The 21078-nt window shown below is 40.5% G+C and overlaps 1 protein-coding gene across 6 annotated transcripts in view; it reads left to right on the top strand.

Annotated features, from left to right (window-relative positions):
- The window catches only part of TJP1 (tight junction protein 1), a 159631-nt gene that overhangs the window by 102947 nt on the left and 35606 nt on the right, over positions 1 to 21078 (top strand). For all 6 annotated transcript variants that reach the window (XM_084531665.1, XM_084531663.1, XM_084531662.1 and 3 more), the window contains 3 exons: positions 11005 to 11061; positions 16770 to 16894; positions 17089 to 17191. In XM_084531665.1, the coding sequence (XP_084387791.1) occupies positions 11005 to 11061; positions 16770 to 16894; positions 17089 to 17191 (285 nt within the window). The remainder of the gene's footprint in view (positions 1 to 11004; positions 11062 to 16769; positions 16895 to 17088; positions 17192 to 21078) is intronic.

Genomic DNA, 21078 nt, shown 5'->3' with positions numbered 1-21078 from the left:
AGCTGAAGTTTAATATATGGCAATTCGCATCCAACTTGTTTTTTTTTGGTGAGATCTGCAAATTGGAAAAGGTTGTGAACCAGTGGTGTAGAGAAAGGCAAGGCTGGGACGGCTGCCAGTAGAAAATCAAAGAGGAGGATTATAATCAGGGCAGCTGTTTGCACTGGGCGGTATCTCAGGCCTGCTTTTATTGCCTCTTGTCCTCTCCTTGCTCCTCAGAGGAATGGGATTCATTGCTGCTGTTTGTTGCCACCACAACTTATCTCCTTAGAAAGGTGTTCCTGGCTCGGTTTGGGTGACAGGGTGACACTGCTGCCTCTGCACGTCAGCGCGAGGGAGGGGAGAGGAAACTGCAAAGGTCTTCCTGATTCTTCCTTGCTTGCTGATTCTTGTAGAGCTGCTGGTGTTTATCTTCAGCTTGTTGGTAGCACTGGGTCCTGAAGAGAAGGAAGCAGATCATTTAAAAAAAAAAAAAAATAACAACAAAAGAAGAAGGTGGAAAATTTGTATTTTTTCCATAAAAACATGCTCGTAAAATTCTCATTTCAGAAACCAAACCAAGGTTGTTACCAAAGAAACGCTTGTATTTTTCAAACCTGAAGTCAGGGCGAAGTTGAAAAACAAACAAAAAATAAACACCCCAAATAAACACACTATAACTGGTTGTAAAGAAATGGTGTGTTTTCTGCTACCTTCAGAGCGAGTTTCATGCTCCCCGTGAAGCAGGCAGTGTTACGATGCTGCCTGTGGGTGTGTGTCCGGCTGTGCTCACAGCCAGTGAAGAGCCCACCCGTTAGGACTTCATCTTGCTTGTCTTAGCTCCTCTGCCTGCCTGCTCCTGCTGCTCCTCAGGAAAGCCATCGCCAGCCCCTGATCCATCCCTGGTTCAGTTCAGAGCCCACCCTGAGGATGCCATAAACTGAGGTGGTGCTGCTCCTGATCCCTCTGTTGGCAGGCAGCAGCCTGCAGGTGCTGGTTTTGCAATTATGTGGGTTTGGAAAAGAAAGTTTTCTTTAAGTACTCTGCTTGCTGTGCCTTGTGTCTGCAAAAGTGTTGGGCACCAGCTCGGTTGTTTCACAGTTAGTGGGATAATAACCTGTCCTTGCCCTTCCCAGACCCCATTCACCCCTTTCCCGGAGTCATTTGAAACTGAACTTTGACAATTACTTCTGTTTTTCTCTCTCAGGAGCAGCTAACTTGAATCAATTTGATATGCGTGCGCTGAACAAAAGGGTGCGAGGACTGGGGACAGATAAGCACTTAAGCTGTAGCCGTAAGCTGCTTGGGAGGCTGGAGCTCAGCTGTTGGGCTGCAGGCTATAGAGGCGATGCAATGGCTCGCTGCTGACCGGAGAAGGACTCGCTTCTCCAGTGCTGTATTGTTCAGTTCCAGTACTGGTACCATTGACTAAGGTTGCCTTGGTTTTTTTTTTTTTTTTTGGCTTTATACATCTATAACTTAAAACCCTAGGTGGCTTTGAGTTTAGATCACTGCTATATTGTTTGGTTTGTAATCAGATGGAAGGACAATTGTGGCATGTTATTTTTTCAATTATTTAGTTAATAGTTAACGTGTTTCCTGAAAAACCACCTTTGCAAAGCTAGCAGGTTGGTGATGTCTGTGGGGAGCGAGACGGAGTGACAGGTGCTGTGACTAGGTTGTCAAACACTACCTCGTGTCTGCTTAAGCAAGATATCTCTTATTCTTTTTCAAGTAACTTATTTTGGAAAGCCAGGTAAATGGGTACTCATTTCGTAATGAAGCAATGCAAAACTGTGCGTTTTAGTAGGATGGGAATAGTTTTCTTTCATGAAGAAAAATATGTTCTGCACTTGGCGTGCTTGCCTGCTCAGCAAGTTGAGGGATGTTTGGCTTGCCCGTAGCCAGGTCAGCCTTCCAGGCCTGTTACCACCACTGGTGACCAACGCTGGTGACCTGTTGGGTACCTCATCCACCCGTCCCAGTCCCGTGCCTCCCTCTGGCAAATGGGGCATTGAAATGCTGCTCCAATTCTCATTCCTCTTCTCTCGCTGACTTGTCATGTATTGAGTTTTTCTTCCTCTCAGATCACAAGCACCTGACTTTAGGGGAGGGAAATATGGCTGTTGTGCTCCCTGTTTTGCATTTTTAAACCAAACTGTTTCATGCTGTTGTCTCCTACTCCAAACAATTCATATTTTCTAACCAAATTAGGGTTGTGATATTGAATGGTATTCACCTTCTTCTCTATTCTCGACTCCTGTATTTCTGTATCCTTGGCTCTTAACTTAACCTCCTTTGAACGAGTAAAGTTAATGTAAGCTTAGAGTTGTAATGTGTGCTGCAGATGCCTTAGCAGCCCTGTGACTGCTAAAATTGTCTCTTCTGAACTGACTGTTACCCAAACTTGGGGGGTGGAGGGGGTGGTGACAAAGCCATCTGTGTGCTCTTGGTCGTCGAGGGAAGGGAAGGATGCTTGGTGCAAAACTTCTTGGTGATAGTGGTAGGTGAGAATCAGAGGAAGAAATTTTGAACCTATTTAAAAACAAATCCTACCACACCGAGTGACACATTTCTTCATACTGAGAATGAGGGGAAAAAAGCTAGAACATGCTGGAGTTCTGCAGCTCCTGAAGTACTTGTCAGCTGCTTCTACCATGCAAAAGGCAGCGTGTGTTTGTTGGATCCTTGCATTTCAAATCCCAGCTTCAGAGGAATTGGGCAAGTCAACCATAGCTTTTCTTGCTCGTAGTAGTTTCGGCCTTAAAAAAAAAAAAAATAATAATAATAATAATCTACATGTAAGTTAATGTGTTTTGTTGTCAAATTGGAACATGGCAGGGCATCTGTAAGTTGAACTGTCATGCACATCTCTGAGATGTGCATTTGGTTTGAGTGATGCAGTGAGAGCAGCCCCCCTGTGCCTCAGTGCATCCCGCTGCTTCTCCAGAGGCTGTCATTCGGCAGACCTGCTGAGCCTACCACCTCGAGCTGATGTTTGCCAGGTGCTTGGTAACCACACGCAGCTTTTCTGGATTAAAAGCAAGGTAAGGGATGTTCTCGCTTCAAGCAAGGTGCTCGAACACTTCGTCTGCTGCTCTGATCTCTAACTACATGATGGTAATTTTCAGTGTCCGTATCTTATATTTGTGAGTGCTTGGGCTTTTAATTTTTAATTAAAAAGTAATGTTGAGTTACATAAATCTGACTTAGGTTTCTTATATAAAACTAACGCAGTATGATTGAGTTTTCTGTGATAATGATACTGTGTTCTCCTCCTCCCCCAGCAGAGAAAACAACCTGGAAGAAGTCCAGCTAATGTTCTTAACTGAGTGAGAAAACAGTAACATCGAGCTCAGTGTGAGATCAGGGACGGAGGCTGTGTCTGCAGTTGGGTGGTGGGATTTGGTTTCAGAAATGCAGTAGAAACATGAGGTTGGAAGGGACTCGAGAGGTCAGCTAGCACCACCATCCACTCAAAGCAGTTCTCCTTAGGTGTGCCTGGGAGAAGGATCACAGAGCAGTGAGGTAGGAAGGGACCTCTGGAGATGATCCAGTCCAACTCCCGGTTCAAGGCACTGCCATCTACAGCAGGCCGCCCAGGGCCTTGTCCAGAAGTCTTGAACCTCCTAGGACAGAGACTCCACAAGTTCTCCGGGCACACTGTTCCAGCATTTGATCACCCATGTACACACATACAGAAACATCACGGGGGGAGTGGAGGGGAGGGATGTTTTTGAGAATGGAAACTAGTAATAGTATGTGCTGCTTTTAAGCACTGGTGCTGAAAAGTCCTTTTCAAGCTGCAACATGAGATTTAAAGAATTAAAACATCAGATGGAGTTTCTCAAGGATCTTGTTTTTGAAGTGATTTGAAAAAAGTCATGTCTGAGCTGAGGTTTATCTTTAAAGAGAAGATAAATGCTTTCAATGGTATATTAAAACTATACCCTCTTTTTTGAGTCTTTATGTCCTAATAATAGTGTTCTAGATCAGCATAATGGAGAAATTATTTTGAGAAGGAAAAAAAGGTAAGCTGTGTAGGAGTTGTTTGTGCTTACCTGTGGTATCATTAATTTTTCTGGAAAAGAAAGCCAAGTGGTAAGCTGTATTTCTTCATAACTTTTCTGTTCTGTTGTGATTTCGGTTCCATTTTGCTAGTGTACTGGCCTGGAATCATGATCCATGAAATGCTGCTTGCCAGCACTTTGGAGTTCGTGATCCTACACGATTTCATTGCCAGCTGGAAAGCAAAATGGAAAGAAGCAAAACAGACGAGGGTTCCAAACTCTAAAGTAATTTTCCCACGCTTTAGAGATGGTGAAACTAGTAAGCTTTGCTTAGTTGCTGGCTGATACCCTTACCAGGTTGTTGGCGTGGTGTTCTGGTATTCTTCAGCATCTGAAGTAACTTGACCTAAGATCGCTGAGATGCATCTTCACCTGGGTCTTTGTGTTCTGGTTTGTTTTGCCTCATTACAGAATTCCTGAATGTCAGCCTTCTTGCTCTACAGGAATAACAGCATTCAGTAGGCCTGTATCAGAAGCACTTCTACAAATACCGAGACAGAACTGGATCTCTAATCTAGTCTTGATTTATTTTTTTTAATTTTTTTTTTTTCAACGACATATTTCCCTCTAGTTTCTGTGTATTTTACTTGCTTAGGGATTTCTTAGAAGTCTGAAGAGTTTTGGAAGGAGGTTGTGCTGATTTATGTGTTGCACCCATGAGCAGTAACAACAAGAACTGAGCAGAGAGCTGTATTTGGGTGAGGTTTGGGCCTGAGCACCCATTATGAAAAATGAAGTCATGCTAAAAAAAGAACTTGAATGTTGCATAGGATGAGTTAAATATTGAGCTGTGGTTTTGGTTCAGAGAGGAATTTGCTTATAGCCAGAGCAAGAATTACTTAGAAAAAAATGATCAGGAAAACTAGCAGAAGTGATGGGTTATAGAAAATGAAATACCTACACATTTATTAAAAAAAAAAAAAAAAAAACACTTATTAAGAAATACTAGAGCAGGAAGCCATGGAAATTGTATTTATTAAGGTAATATTCTGTGGGGTGGGAAGTTGTTGTGGAAGTACAGGATGAATTGAGCAGAATGGTGAAACAGCCTAGCTATTACTTAAAAAACAAAAAATGCATCCTAGTTTTTCCTTGTCAAGGTTGTTCTTTGTTACATAAAAGATGCGTTTTTCCTGTTGTCTAGATAGTAGGCAGATGCTGTTGTAGTAAAGACATTATTAACAGGAGCTTCTTCCAATATCACTATCAACAATCCTTAAGTTCAGTTGAAGTGGATATTCTGAATTCTGGAAATACCAACGTGAAGATCAATTTTTAGGCTGGTAGGTTGTGCTGTATAGACTGCACCTTTTCACGAGGTATCCTGCTGAGTAAATATAGCAGTGCTTGGGAGGAGCAACTCTTGCTTACAGCTTGGGATCCATACAAGATAAGAAAAATGCTATTAAAATAAAGGATATCCATGCTATGAAATGCGCTTTACCTTTTGGGTGTAGTATTTGTTTGAGAGAATAAGGCTGGCATTTCTGTTCCCAAAATAAATGATCAATTGTCACTTCTGTGCATGTATGCTCAAGCAGAAAGTGAGAGTGAGGACTGGGTTCTCAGCCTCAGCAATCAGTGAGAATTTTTTGCTCATGCACATCGTGCAAGGAAATGCCCTAGTGGGTGATTTTTCTTCCACTGAGCGTTGTCGTGTAGAAGATAATCCAGTAGCAACAAGGGTGGTGTTTGGCCCTGAGCTGCGCTGTCTGATCTCCCTCGTAAACTAGTCTGTCTTGAAAATACATTTGGGGAAAGAGTTTTTGCTCCCTCCAAAGAGTGCTTGAGTGAAGAAGCAGGAGTGGAGCCAGCTTGCCAAGTGTGGTGCGGAGATAGAGAGCAAACAGCAAGTGTCAGCAGTGTGGGGCTTGCGGTGCTTACCCTGACTCTGAGTCCCCACATCTGCCTCTACCTGCTCCAGTTGCTGGCTTCCATAATATGAAATAGCTCGGGTATCTCGAAGGTAGGCTGTGGGTATCTCTAAGGTAGTCTGGAGTAGCTGTGGTGAGCTGTGTATCGTCTGTACAAAGACTCTACGAGAAAGCTTGGACTTCCACTATTGAAATCAGATGCTAGGATTCTATTTTATTTGCAGTAACTGCAGGGAAAGAGTGGTGGTGGCAGGGGAAACAAATATTTTTAATCAGCAAAGGCATTTATGGTGTCTTTGTATGACAATTGGAGAGAATCTGTTGAAATTTGAGGTGGTTGCAGTTTAACTGGGAGAGGACAAAGGTGAGTGTTTGTGGAAGCCCTGCCAGTCGGCGCTGCAGGCAGCGCGCTGCTCCAAGCTGGTGCTCAGCTGCTGTGCTGGGGGGAAATGACCTCTCCGTTCCCTGCATAACACTGGCTGAGGAAGATTCAGTGTTTTTTTCCTATGAACTTCCTCAGGAAGCTGTTTGTTTTGTTTTGGATATTGACTTTGGGCATAGATAGTTGTATTTTTTTAAGCAGAAGATGAATACAGTCCGTGGGACACCCAAACAAACCTGCAGAAGTTGTTAAAACAGATCCCAGTGCTGGTTGTGAAACCAGAATTAAAAGGACTGTAAGAAGTGTGATCAAGATGCAGTGATTCTGCTTCTAACCTGTACAATTCTGAAGTTCAGCAGCATCCTATTGCAGAAGTAGACTTCCCTAAGAATAACTCGGAGAACTAATTTTAGAAGCCAATGGAAATACAATGAGGTAGATAAGATGGAAGAATTTCTTCTGTTTTGACTGCATTTATATCAAAACATATGAACTGTGCAGCTACAGCTAAGAGGAAACTTTTTCTTTTCGAAACAGGCATCAGAATTTTTAATGAAATCTTAACTTCTTTGACACAACTCGAGCTCTTTCGTAGAGCTCGACTGACTAAATGATCTTTTTTTCCTATTGTCTGATACAGCCCTTCACCAGTTTGTTCGTTCTTTCTTTGTCAAGCATCTCAAATAATAACAGGCTTAAACATTTTTCTTGTGACTTTATTTTTGTCTGGGACAATGAGGAATGCTTTTAGAAGTCATCATTTTATTGGAAGTAAGGGATATCCAAAAAGTACATGATGCCGCGAGCTTGGAGTGACAATAGTCCTCGTGTCAAAAGTTGATTGGAAGTGAGGAAGTAATTGCTTAAAAATTAGCTGTGTAAAGAATAACAAATGAAGGTTTGCAAAAGCAGTTCAGTTAAAACAGGAGGTATTTCTCCAGTAAGCTCCCTTCAGCTTGCAAAGCAACGCTCAGAAACGATTCCGGCTTGGATTGCAGGAATACCTAGGAGTTGGGTTTCAGCCTAGCAGTCCTCTAGGTGCCGAAGGCTGGAGAAGGAAGTGTGAGACTGGAAGGAACTTCATTTTGGGCACCTCGCACTATTTTAGGCATGAGATACTAGGTTCTGTAGCTGTGATTTGGATCTTTCCAAACAGAAACTTGAACTGTCTTCTCAAGCCTGCGGGCAGCCCGAGTGCTGCCGCTGATCGCAGCTTTCCCAACTGCAGGAGATGTGAAGCGAGCCCTGCTGGTGGGAAACACGGGAGTGCTGCACACACTGCCACTCAGCAGGGCTCTCTGGTGAGGCTGGGAAGAATATCCTGATGCATAAGAACAGAATTAATCCTTTGGGGGAACTCAGTCCTCAGTCTGTGTTCGTGTACCCAGAAATACGCATGAAAAAAGAAGTTGTGGGAGATGAGGCATATTAAAAAAAAAAAAAAAAAAAAGCAAATAAAAACACCAGCGTTTGAGAAGCAGCAAGGAAATGTGAGTGGGGGAATACTTTAAGTGCCTTCTGAAGCAGATCGTAAAGGGAGCTTTCTGAAAAGATATTTACGCTGATACACTCATACCTCAGGGAAATATCAGAAACTTGAACAAGATTTTGTACTTACAGGATTCTGAGGAAATTGTAATCGTAATTGCAAATGTTTTATTTGCATATTGATGAGCCACAAGTTCATGTATAATTTTATTTCTTAAAAACAATCAAAACCAGATCCAGTTGCCATCTACAGAACTGGGAATGCTACTAATTGGCTGTATAAAGGTGTTCAAAATGAGCTTAAGGAAACATTTTAATAAAGCATGAGTATAACCCAGTGTTACCACAAGTCGTAATACCATCCTTCGTTGTATTACTCATATTCTTAATACATGTAGAGAACCATAGGCAATGTATAATATCAGGAGTGCTCGAATTTAGCATGCTGCCAGTTGTCCTCTTGCATTTCAGAGATACTTCATGATTTCTGTTAGGTTGCCCAACCCTATAGTGTAGCATCTTATTCTGATGTCCTTAGTTTCTGGGGTGTTAGGCAGTAAGTAGGCTGTTTCCTGCCGAGTCTCCTCAGTTACCCCAAATCAGTGGTGGTAACACTGTCATGGGTACCAGGTTTGGCACCAGCAGGCAGCAGGGCTGGCAACACCCCTTAATTACAAGCTGTGTTTGCTATTTCTACAGATTTGGGAATGACTTAAGTCCTTGCAAGATTCCTGAAATTCCTCTGCTCCTTGAAGAGCAGAGCGCTACGTGGCTCTTGTTTAAGAGCAGCTTTACAACAGGGAGCTGGGCTGATGGGGAGCAGCGAGAGCCAGTCCTTCTGCCTCGCTTGGTAGGGCACGCACCTTGCTGGGGCTTCGTCACGCGCCTCCGTCCTCTGCAAGCAGAGGCAATTCCTTACAGATGGGAAACGGACTCACAGAAGCAGTTTGTGTTAAAGCCAACATCTCACCTCGGGCTGCCTTTGAACTGCTTTAACTGTTCTTGATTGGACTGTTTGGGCATGCAGAAAGAATGAGAATAAGACACCACTTGGTTTGCTATCTGACTAATGCATATTTGATGTTTCTGAGCCGTGTGAATTTGAAATGAATGTAACTGCAAAATCTGGGGGAGGCAGTAGCAGGAGATGAGAAGAGGTCGTGTGAGTGAGAAAATGGAGAACAAAGAAGGGAAGTGGAAAGACTGAACTTAGAGAACAGCCTGCTGATTGAGCTGCTGCTTCTCCTATTTAGCAAGCGACCGCTTGTAGGAAGGCTGCTGGGCTCGGGTGTGTGGTGGGCAGTGGGCTTGGGGGCTGCATCGTCTTGCTGTGAGGTACGAAGTCTTCTCTCTGTTCTCAGAAGCACATTGTGTACGCCACTTCCCTTTTTTCTTACTCGTCGTTTTGCAGTTTCTCATCGCGTACCCTTTGATGCTGGGATCCCAGCTCTCCCCCCCCCGCCCCAGCAGCGCTCAGTGGGTTGAGCTGGGACTTGCCAGGCTGGGCCGTGCCCAGAGCCAGCTGTGGGTGCCACTGGGATGCCCGTGCCAGGTAGTTGAAGCTGAGGAAGTGCCTGCCAGGGCTGGGACAGATGGGAGAGATGGGCTTGCCTGGTTAATTCCTCTAAGCATTGGAATAACCTGGTGCAGGTAGAGCTGAGGCTGCCTATTTCCATTAAATTTCATATTGCAACTTTTGCAGTCCTTTACTGGACTCCTTTTTCACCTCCTTCTGAATAGGAGTTACTTAGCTTGCGGAGGTAATTCTTGATTTGTTGAGGAGATGTTCAGCCTCAGAAACTCTTGCCAAAGCTAAGACAGAATGAGAGCATCAGAAATGGGGGAAGAAAAGCGGTATTCATTAACAGTTTAGCAAGCAGAACATTCTGTTTTGTTTCAAGGATAGCACCGCGTGTGTAAATTGTTACTGTTTTAAAATCGATCAGATCTGTTTTTAAAATGCTTAGCTGGAAAGTAAGAGTCTGCTTTGGGGCTACAGCTGAGGGAATTTCTAATGCAAAGGGGCAATGCAATACTGGATGGGGGGAGCGAGGGCAACTGGTGGAATGAAGTGTCTGCCAGTTCAGTTGTGCCAATGCTTACAGGACAAGCAAACCCTGAAAGAGAAATTAGCTGTCAGGTAACACATCCTAACCTGCGAAATCAGAGCACAACATGTGGAGAGAGAAACTGCAGCTTTTTGGGGTCATGAGAATAATGCTGTTCGTAAACCTAGCTGCAAGTTCAGATGTTACAAAATTGGACCAAGTTTGAAAACAGGCTTGTTTCTAACTCTTTTCAGAGATGCTTTTCTTTAGTGGACTGCTTGCTTGCAAGAGGGAGGTAAAACACTGCACTCCTCCTGGCAAGGCAGAAAATGTAGCAACAGGCTAGCAGGAGGCTTCATACTGTTTGCTGTGTGCTTCCTGCTGCCTTTTTACCTGTTTTTAAGCCTTTGGCTCTTCCTTTTTTTTTTTTTTTTTTTCTCTCTCCCGATCTCCCCCTTTCGAAATGTCCGTTTCTTGTGCTGTGTTAAATTGTGCCAGTGTCTGTTCTTTTAAGCAGACATGTAGGCATGTAAATATTGTCATACTGTTATTGTTTAACCTTGTTCCCTTTCTGGGACCCTTTTTATTTCTGCAATTCCACCGTGTTCACCAAAGGAACTAGCGTACGCTGAACTGCAGTCTGTTAAGTGACCTGTATGCATAATACAGTAGCACAGGTACTCTGTCTAGGCACTCTTGAGTTGGTGGCAACCTGCATGTAATTAGGATGAGCAAAAGGCAGAATGCTCAGAAAATGAAAACATCAACATGTTGGATCGTAGTGGGAAAACCGAAAGTGGGTGTTGGAGCAGCTTAATTTACTGTGCCCTTAATGAACAACCTAGAGCGCCAACATCATGAGCTTGTCCTTCCCTTTAAACTTCTGAAATGTTGAAGTTAAGAAATATGTACTTATTAGAAATCTATTACCTATTTTAAATCCTCGTTCCCCAGTCCCCTGGAACAAGCACCACAAGTTCAGCTGTGACGTCTAAAGGCAGGAAATACCTAGTGAACGAGCCAGCCAGCCCTACTTTTCTGTTACTATGCAGTATGAATATTAATGTTAATTTTGAGTGTAAGTTTTTATTTGTGGTACTATACAGTTATTACAGCTATTGACAGTGAAATCTGATCTGTGGTTGTTCTTTTTCTCTCCTTAGAGCACAACAATGGAAGAAACAGCTATATGGGAACAACACACAGTGACTCTTCACAGGGTAAGCTAATACAATTAGTCGTGTGTGCCTAACTCAGGATGCTGGTAAGCTTTGAAAACAATAAGAAAAAGCCAGATGTCAGGAAGTAAAAGAAAAGGAAACCGTCGTATTCCTCTGTTTAAATTTAGAAGTGTTGTAAAAGCTCTATTTGATAGTAGCTCTCTTCATCTGTTTGTTGGGCTTCTAAGACAAGCCTGCCTACAAATAACTAAACAAGAAACCAAGCTTGAGATTACTTCTGTGCATAACTGAAAGTGGTTAGAAACCAAGTGTCCATGCATTAGAAGGTGTACTGTAACTGTAGTTAAGTTTTTAAAACTAATTGCGAAGGCTTAAAATAGTGCAGTTGAATATAACTAAATGTCTTCAAAAGTGCCTAAATTGCTTGTAACTTCTTAAAATCAGTGGCTGAAAATAGTGTCTGGGTGCACTTTGGCACCTTACACAAGATAACGTGTACTGGGAATCAGTGAATACAGGCAACTTTTACATTCAGACTAACTCTTCTTATCTGAGTTGCTCTTAGGTACATCAGGAAGTGGTATAATTTATCATGAAGCTGTACAAGAGAAGAGATAAATATGTAAAAATGAAAATACGTAGTAATACTTTTCTAGGCTACTCTTCAAGTTTACAGTAATTAGTAGGCCAACAAGTTCTTGAACAATAGGTATTCTTTTTATAAGTAATTGCCCTTTTTTATTTTTTTTTGGAAACTGTGCAGTCATCCCTGGAAACTTTTTATATATTTTTTTTTAAACTTACAGATTTAATCGTTACTGTTTTTATTTAAAAGGAGAAAAAAAATGGTAGCAATACAAGGCTTGATGGTAGTCTTAATGATAGCTCGGTTTCTCCAGAAAGGGTTATTATTCTGGTTAAACTAAGCATTAATTGAAGTGAAACCTGAAATTGAGTTCAGTCAGCATGCAAAAGAAAAATAAAACACTGCGATAACTTAACTTGAATGAATTTTGAAACAATAGGTTGGACGTAGAAATCACATCCTTGGTTTCACTTACAGTAAACAAAGTCAGAAAGTCAGAAGTTCTGGTACAGAAATTAAAGCGTGGTTTGATTATAATTCTCATTGATATATTATGTGGCAGTCTCTTGCCAACTGTGCTTAACTGTTTTGTTAACTGAGTACTTCTCATGTAGATGTTGAAGGCTGGTGGCAGCTATTGTTAATAACTTTGGTAGCAGGAATGTAACCAATTAAACAAACAAAAAACAAACAACAACAACAACAAAAAAAACACATTTTCTACTTGCCAAATACCAAAACTTTTGTGCTACTGTTAAACAAATAGCAGTTTAATTTCTTTTCAACACTGTGAAGAAGCTTTTCAGGAGAGTGCACATTTGTTTGTGAGGTTTTAGATTTTGCTTTTTATTTGTCATTCTTGTAGTGTTGGGTTATTAAGTAACCTAATTAAGTAATTAAGGCAGGTTATTAAGTAACCTGATTAAGTAAATCAGGTTACTTCTGTGTACCTGTATGGAGAGAAATACATCCAGATTTTAGTTATCCTCAAAGATAGCTGGAAGTTAAAAAGTTGGAACGGACTCAAAGCACCACTGCCGGGCTGGGGGGTATTTCTCAGTGTGAGTTCATCTCTTCCCATGTGAGCTACAGACCTGCTAGAGAGCACCCATTGTCTGCTATGTAAAACAATTTGAAGAGCTGAACCCGCTTTAGTGCGGGATACTGACAAGTCTTTTTTGGCTTAGCTGAGGGCAGTGAGCTGGCTGTGACTAATGGAAGGACTGACACTTAACCTGTACCGAACGTGTACAGGGTGGGTGCAAGTTGGGCTTCACAGCATTAATTAGCTTCCAGTGGTTTGGGGCTTTTTTTTTTTGTATGCCCACAGAGCTCCTTACTTTTTTGTACGTTTGGTCAGTATTTACCTTAGAACTGAAGGTAGACAAGTTGTTTGAAAAATCTGGTTGAGAATAAAGTCTTGGGAAGCTCCCTTAGAAGAGCCAGCACCACCTAGTTGGTACCAGTGTAATGGCAACCACATCTTGGGGGTCCTTTATCTGTGCCACAAGGAAGCTACTGCACTACGATGCGCTGTGCCATTTCGGTTTGCTTTTTTTAGTGGTATCTGGTCAGAATTAGTTAACAAACATCAGTGGTCCTTACTCATTGTAGTTACCAGCTTTAAAAATAGAAGGCAAGTACAAGTATTTTAAGTAATACATGTGTGAGTCCAAGATGCATAAAACATTCTTGACTTCCTTTGTTCTTGTTTTCTGAGAGCAGTTTCTGTGCTGTTGGTAATTCCAGCACTGACAGTTTTATTTTGCTGAAAGCCTGTGGTGTTTTCCAAGATAACTCCATTGCTCCTGTGCATGGTGCAATTGGATTCCTTCAGTTCTTTGTTCTCTGCAAGGCTAGACAAAACTGTAAAAGCAAAAAGAGGTTTTGATAGTAATCATCACATTTTAGGAAAATAGTTACCATTTTGTGTATACCTTTTTAAATACATCTAAAGAAAATAAAAAGTGTATTAGCAAGTACTGTGTGAGGTGTTCCTACCATGTGTCCTCCATTGATTAGCTGTTCTGATACCTCAGACACTGATATATTACCTTCTAAAAATGCTTCTGCTTTTTTTCTTTCACAGGGCGCAGTTGCTGTATGTAATGTCTCCTTATAAAGCAATTAATAGCAGTTAGGAAGCCTCATGCACCTTGAAAGGATGCATGTTTTGGTTTTTGATGGTGCTTTTTTTTGATCCGGTAGTGGTCCTTTAAAAAGATGATATAACGCTGTGGAGTGTTTGGAGGATAAAGAGAAGGATTGTTTTATGTAGGGAGTTCCTCTTGAAGAATGCAGCTTCACTCACTTCTTCCTGTAGGGTTTATTTCTTTGACCTTTACGTTCCAGAGATGATATTGCAAATTAGGGACAGAGTATACTGAGTCCCAGTAGTTGCAGTATGTATGTGTCAGTTCAGGCACTTTGTGTTTCTTCTTTTTTTTTTTTTTTTTTTTTTTCAGATGTGAGACTTTTTTTTTTTTGGATCCAAGTGCTTTGGGTATCTTACAGAACCCGTAACGGAGCATATACGGGATCTTACTGTTGTGATTTAACATACTGCTGCAATTCACCAACTACTGTTGATAAAAGTTGTTATATCCAATTCTGGGGGGATGGGGAAGAGGCTTGAACTTCTAGCCACCTTTTTTTGTTCCCTTTCTCTACTATACTTCTAACTTCTGGGCCTTTTACGTAGCTCTTAAAATAATGAGCCAGCCTCAAATCCAGTTAAAGCTTACCAGATAGCTCCAGTTTATCTTTTACCGAGAGTTTTTCTATTTTTATAAGGTGAACTGTAAGTGATTTGAAGGAGGAACCATGCACTTTGTGTTGTAAGTGGGATTTTTTTCATCCTTGGAACTTATGTTCTCAGTGTTTAAATACTAGATGTGTTTTTTAAACCTTGTAAAATAGGAATCATGTGTACATTGCTTCCTGCTGTTCCCATGCTGTTAAACTGATCAGGAGTAAAACTAAGATACCTGTCTGTATCTTAGATACTGTGGTGATCATCTTATTATTTCCATCTACTAAATCAAGAGATTTCTAAGAGCTAGGCTGTCTTACAGCTCTGAGGGCAGGTAAGTTTGTCGTGTACCTCTGAGTTGATGGTAGGCAGCAGGATACTACGAGAAGTAGTAGGCAGAAGTTCACTGTAAGCTTCCTTATTTGAGCTTTTAGATTTTTAAAAAGATTCAGGGTTTGATTTGAACTTTCAAACTTGGGTTATTTCTTAAGACTTAAATTTCAATTGTTCAAAAGTCTTTTACAGAGTGGTCTTCCTGAGTCTTCCTGAGTACTGCCTGCATATGAGACTGCATCCTTTCAGGGCTTCTTGAAGAGAAGAACTTGATGTTATTTAAATAGGAAACCAGTTGTCTTGTGTGTTTATGATTTAGAAAAGAGGACATTTAAATGAAGTTGGACCTAAATGTCATCTTTATCTCTCTTTTTCTTGCCCCTTCCCACCCAAGTATAGTGCTAATTGAATTTTGGTTTCTACAGTAACAGGAGGGTGAAAGATTAAATGGTGGTGTGAGAAAGGGGAGAAGTTTTTGCTTTGCAAATGTTACTGTTTCGAAAAGTTTTTTTTTGTTTGTTTTTTTTTGCATGTTTTCGTAGGCTGTTCTATATGTTGTTCTCTTGGAATGATTTGAAAACAAAAACCCTTCAGTCTGGTCATAAGGGGTCATTCTAATCCTTTAGACTGTCCTCCTGCATGGCACAGGTTTGCACTTCGTAATTCTTGAATCTCAGCCATGATTTCTGGTTGATCTGGCTGGAATGTATTTGAAAAGATGTTCAGTCTTCCTTGAAAGAATTAAAATGAATGTGGAAGAAAGCTGTAAAGTATGTGCCCCCCCCCCCCCGCACACTTTTGAGACCAACCTTATTTTATTCGTACCTGGCCACAGTGTTTGCTAACTGTTGAATTCCCTTTCTAAACAGTGCATCTCCAAATCCTTGTTTTTATATTGTATGGTTCTATTCACTGCTTGTAGGCTCAATCTGGACCATGTTTTTCTGACCTCTCTTCTGGGGGGAAATGGGGAACCTTTTTTTTCTTTTTGAGCAGTAATTATTGCATGTAAATCTGGACATTATACATAGATGGGTTACAGCCAGATGCAGACTGCTGTATTGCTTCCACTGTCATGGTAGGGTTATAAAACTCACTGTCAAAAGTGGGTCATGTCTGTTGAAAATTCTGGAGAAGTCAAAAGGGATAAGTTTTCCATTATGGGGTGCATGCTGGTGTGGAATGGACAGGAGAAATTGGCTGAAACCCATTCAGTGACTTGATACTCTGCACAGCATGGAATTTCAAAATAAATTCTTGAGCAGGTTATGGCATTTAAATGGAAATACCATTCTGATAATGTTTGTTTCCTGGGCAATGATGGGAGAGTGAGACAGTTTGCAGATCAATTACATTGAGAGAGTTTTTCTTACTCTCGCTGCTTTCAGGCAGCTATGCAAGCATCACTGTTATATCTTGAAATGCTTAGCAGGAATATGATTTCATAGGCACTGACCTCACTGTAGTGGCAGGTCACCTTAGAGGGAAAATACTGAAGCAAATTACTTAATGTGCTGAAAAGATTCTGATATATTTAGTGGTACAAGTGATGTTGGTATTTTTCTTAATACAACCGCAGGCTCAGTTCCTATTGTGTGCTGTGATCCTGTCAGTTTCTGAGCTGAGTGAGGTCAAACTGAGGAAGTGCCATAATGTGAAACCTCAAAGAAATTGTTGCAGGAAGTGGCAAAGCAGCTTTGAATCTGTGTCTCAACGCAGTGGTATGGTGTGTTGGGCTTGCTGAAGATTAAGGTGTTAGTGATGACCACCTGGGGCACAAGCCATAAAAATGTGGTTGGGATCAATTAATATTTGGTAGTCCAAAACTTTTCTCTGCCTTCTAGAAGTGAATTTTTACTTCAAAAACAAACAAACAAAAAAACAACAACAACAAAAATCTAACAAAAAAAAAACTTGTTTCTTTGTGGATTGAATGGCATTGCATGGTTTGTTATTCCTTCCTTCTTCCAAAAAATCCTATCTATTGCATAGGAGATCTCTGTGTTTGACACAGTAACATGAATTGTAACTGTATAAATAACAGAAAAGACATTTATTTCTCTTGTTAAATTATAGGCCCCTGGATTTGGGTTTGGTATTGCAATATCTGGAGGAAGAGATAATCCTCATTTTCAGAGTGGTGAGACATCGATAGTTATTTCTGATGTGCTGAAAGGAGGCCCAGCAGAAGGACTGCTACAGTAAGTGCCAAACTACACCCGCATTCTAACTTGGGGCATGCATCTTTGTCAGAGGTAGCTTAACCTCTCGATTGTTTTGCTCTTAAGATATCTATAAGTGTTTGTATAGTAGGTTTATAATGTATGTAATTTTTTTCAGGTATGCTCTGTCCCCAGTATTTTTCACTGCATGTTGTAATTTTTTTTCTTTTCAGAGAAAATGACCGTGTTGCAATGGTTAATGGCGTTTCAATGGATAATGTTGAGCACGCATTTGCTGTTCAGCAACTGAGGAAAAGTGGGAAGAATGCCAAAATTGTAAGTGAATGTCTTGAAGACCTAAGTGTCCTTAAGTTCAGAAGCTATAGACCAAGAGTGAAATAGTACACAGTCTGCTATGAAATACATGCATGATGCAAGGTACTTAAGTAATACCTACCAAAATAGCTGAGTGGAGTGGTGTTTCAGGTTTAAGTGATGATTTGGCCCATGGGTCACCCAAAATAATATTATAATAAGAATGATCATATTTGGGTAGCATGGCAATAGACTTCTTTTCTTTACGGTAAAGTTATTCTCAGGCTGCCAAATATTCAATTTTCAGCTTTGCTTAATCTTTCTCTGCTTTCTTGAGTGCCCTTTTATCAGGTTTTTCCCTGGCTACTGTATGCTGAAGGTCTTTACCTCCTATTCAGACAAACATAGTTCTTATACTTAGCAAACAGTGTGCCAAAGTAAAGTATAATTACCTTAATTCCTGTAATTTTGTAGGCTTATTCAAAGTGCCAGGCTGGCTTTTGAACTTTGCTAAACAGAACAGATCATCACTAGATGGTAGCAATCTGTCTTTCCATAGAAGTTTTGAGAGTAGTTTTTATGTTACAGAAATAGTAGAATACAAAAATCACAATGCTTAACTTCTGAATTTAGCAAAACAGGGTTTTAGGGCTTGTAGAAAAGCTTTTGTGATGATGGATTTCAAGTGCTCTTGTATGCTTCAATAGTGTTGCAAAAATTGTGCCGTGTTTTGCATTTGTAGGTTTAGCAATTATTTAAACCTTAGACAAAAGACTGTGTGGTGAGCTGTGCAGGGCTTCTGGTACCTAAATGTTTTCTGTGATGTTCAGCTGGTGTATACTTTGGTGGTAGAAATAGTTTTTCTTTTTTTTTTTTTTTTCATTTATGCAGAGAAAATCAATTTATAATAGAACTTCTTGTATATTTGCTAGGTGTTACAGAATTAAACTTTCTAGACAGAGTCAGGTTTTTATTTTGGAAATGGCCATCTACATTAGTGCAAACTGACTTGGAACTTTCATCAGGAATGTTTTCCTCTCCCTGTGGCTGATGTAAACATGGCTTTGGAAGGTTGGCAGGCTTCAAAGTTACGGAGAGTTGCTGTCAATAGCACACTGAGAATACAATAGTTATTTCAAAAACAAGTTTTTAGCAGTACCAGTGACTGGTTTGTGGGTTTTAGCAAAGAGAGAGGGTATTCAAATACGCAACTCCGTGAAAACAGAATATTGTGCTGTGCTGCAAAGGCTGTAGTTCTTAGAGTTTTTTCCTCTTTGTGCAGAAGGAAAATGACTAATATGCTTCATCAGAAGGCTAAAACTACCCTGTTTTTAAAAAGTGCGATGGGTTCTGGTAATCTGTATTGATGAGGTTTCTCTATTTTTTGTATAGAAGTTAATAACAAGAAGGCAGGAGTTCAGAGCCTTCACAAGTACGTCTATTTTCTTTTGAGGCTTTGAATTAGTTTGGCCTCTGACATTTGGTAACAACATTAGAATTACACAACATGGAATCTGTTACATGTGAACAAGGCAAATTCTGTAAATCAGTCTTGAGATTTTATTCTGGACTTGTTATGCAGTTCCAAAATTACTCTCCAAGAAAAGAAATCTGGTGCTACAGTTTTTTTTCTATTTTTTGTCTCCTAAAAGACAGTATATGGGCTGGGGATTCTATTGTTTGTTTAGACCAGAATATGTCTGCATAATCCTGGATACAGAACAATGAAATATCTTACTTGGAACTCATTGGTAATCATCTTCCATTGTGGGATTCTGTTTCTTTTTTGTTAGGCAGCAACAGGTTCTCAAGAGATCTTGTTAGAGAGAGTGTACCTAGGCTTATCCCTTTGTAGTGATAATCTCGCCTGACATGTTTGTTTTTCCCCTTCGATGATAATTAAGTAGACTTAATTAGTAATCACGGAATGGTCTAGGTTGGAAGAGACCTCAAGATCATCGAGTCCAATGTATGTCTGTAGATTTCATCTGTATACGTAGAATCATAAAATATTCCAAGTTGCAAGGAACCCACAAGGATCATCGAGTCGAATGCTGGACTCCACACAGGACCACCAAAAAATCCCAGCATGTGTATGAGAGCGCTGTCCAAATGCTTCTTGAACTCCAGCAGGCTCAGTGCTGTGACCACGGCCTTGGGGAGCCTGTTCAGTGCCTGAACGTCCCCACAGTGAAGAACCTTTTCCTGACTCCCAACCTGAAACTCCCTTTACCCAACTCTGTTCTGTTGATTGATTGATTCTCTACACATCAACTGTCTTGTAGCTATAACTAGGCATTTTGTAACCAGCAGACCTCACATTCACAGGATAGTTGAAATCTATACTTTATAGATGCAGAAGGAGAAGTCTGGAAAATGTCTTTTTTTTTTTTTTTTTAACTGTTACATGTATTTGTTAAAGGCTAGCTACGCATCCCACACTTTGTGGGATGTCATGACTATCACTTTGAATCTTTTAGTCTTGTATAACTTTCCCCTTGTGTAAAGGATTCCCGTTGTCATGAGCTTACAGTGATCAGACTTGGGATGAGTGAGAATTTAGGTTTTCCACCAGTCCCAAGGGGTTGGCAGTCCAGGAACTGAATATTTCTTCCCAGATGTATCCTAATATAGCTTGCAAGAGTAAGTTTATTTTAATAAACAAGAATGCGTTTACAAAGTTCCTGATGACATACTAGGAGTGTTTTTTCTACCTCATATTAGTTTAAACACAGCTAGCTACTTTAGGATAAATGGATACCTGTGTGTCTAAGTGGAGGGTTTATGTGGAGATGGGTGGAAGCTAAAAGCGATAAAGGCTTTCAGGCTCCTGAGGAACAAACTTGCATCATGTATTTAATTGCTGTTGTGAAAGAGAAACTAACTTAGTTTTGGCATTAATTTTCATGTTGGCCTATGAATCTCTTCCACAGCTGCTGGTTATCACTTGAGGAAAGTCATGGCCCATCTTTATTGCTGAAAGGTTTTCTCTTTTTAAAAGAAAAGATCAACAATAAAACCCATTTAAAAAAAAAAAAAAAAAACACATTAAAAACAAGAGAAACAAAATGACAACAGCAACAAAAAAGCACACCTTGATGTTAAGACTCAATTATACACAGTCAATATTAAAATTACTTCATTGTTTCTGAATTACACAGTTGATCGTGGCTAGCTTGCATTTTGTAAGCAACTTGCATTCTACAGTTGCAGAATAAAGACGAATGATTCTTTTATGTTTTGATCCTGGAGAAATTACTGCACTACTTTAGGAAAAAAGCTGCAAAGTACAAAATTCATCTGAATTTCTCTTATCTTATAAAACTGTATTTTTATGTGGAGTGCAGTGTGGTGATTTTGCAATGTAAGGGTAGGATTATAAAGTTTATATTTAGTCACTTCCGTTTGAATGAATGCATCAAGTCAAACACCATTGGGATTAATGTTTGTATAATATAACAAATGGAAAAATAGGATTTTCCTGAAATGTATTTCTCTCCCCCCACCCTCATTTTTTTCCTTTTTTTTGGGGGTGTGTGTGTAAAAATAAAAAGTTTGAGTTGGCATTTTTATTGTACTGATTAAAAGACTGAACAGAGGAGTGTCTTTGGGTTAAGGACAAAGCTGATGGGGGGGAAAAAAGGGCATGAGTAAAATAACTTTAAACCCAAGGTTTTAGGGTTTAAAAAGTCATTTAGGAAAATGACTTAATGCAGAGCTGCATGCTTCTGCTTACTCACTGTACTACTGATACCCACACCTGCAGTTGCCTGAGGTACAGGACACAGGGAGCTCGGAGTGCAGGCTGTAGCCTAACCACAGCTGCGAGTCCCTTAGTCTTGTGTCCTGTCCTGTCCCATGCCGCCCACTCCCCAACTTCTGTAATGAGCTCTGCAGGTAGTTTATTG

Source organism: Aythya ferina, assembly GCF_964211825.1.
Source record: "Aythya ferina genome assembly, chromosome: 11".
Classification (NCBI taxonomy): domain Eukaryota; kingdom Metazoa; phylum Chordata; class Aves; order Anseriformes; family Anatidae; genus Aythya; species Aythya ferina.
The sequence above is the reverse complement of the archived record's forward strand: the minus strand, read 5'-3'. Positions and strand labels throughout refer to the sequence as shown.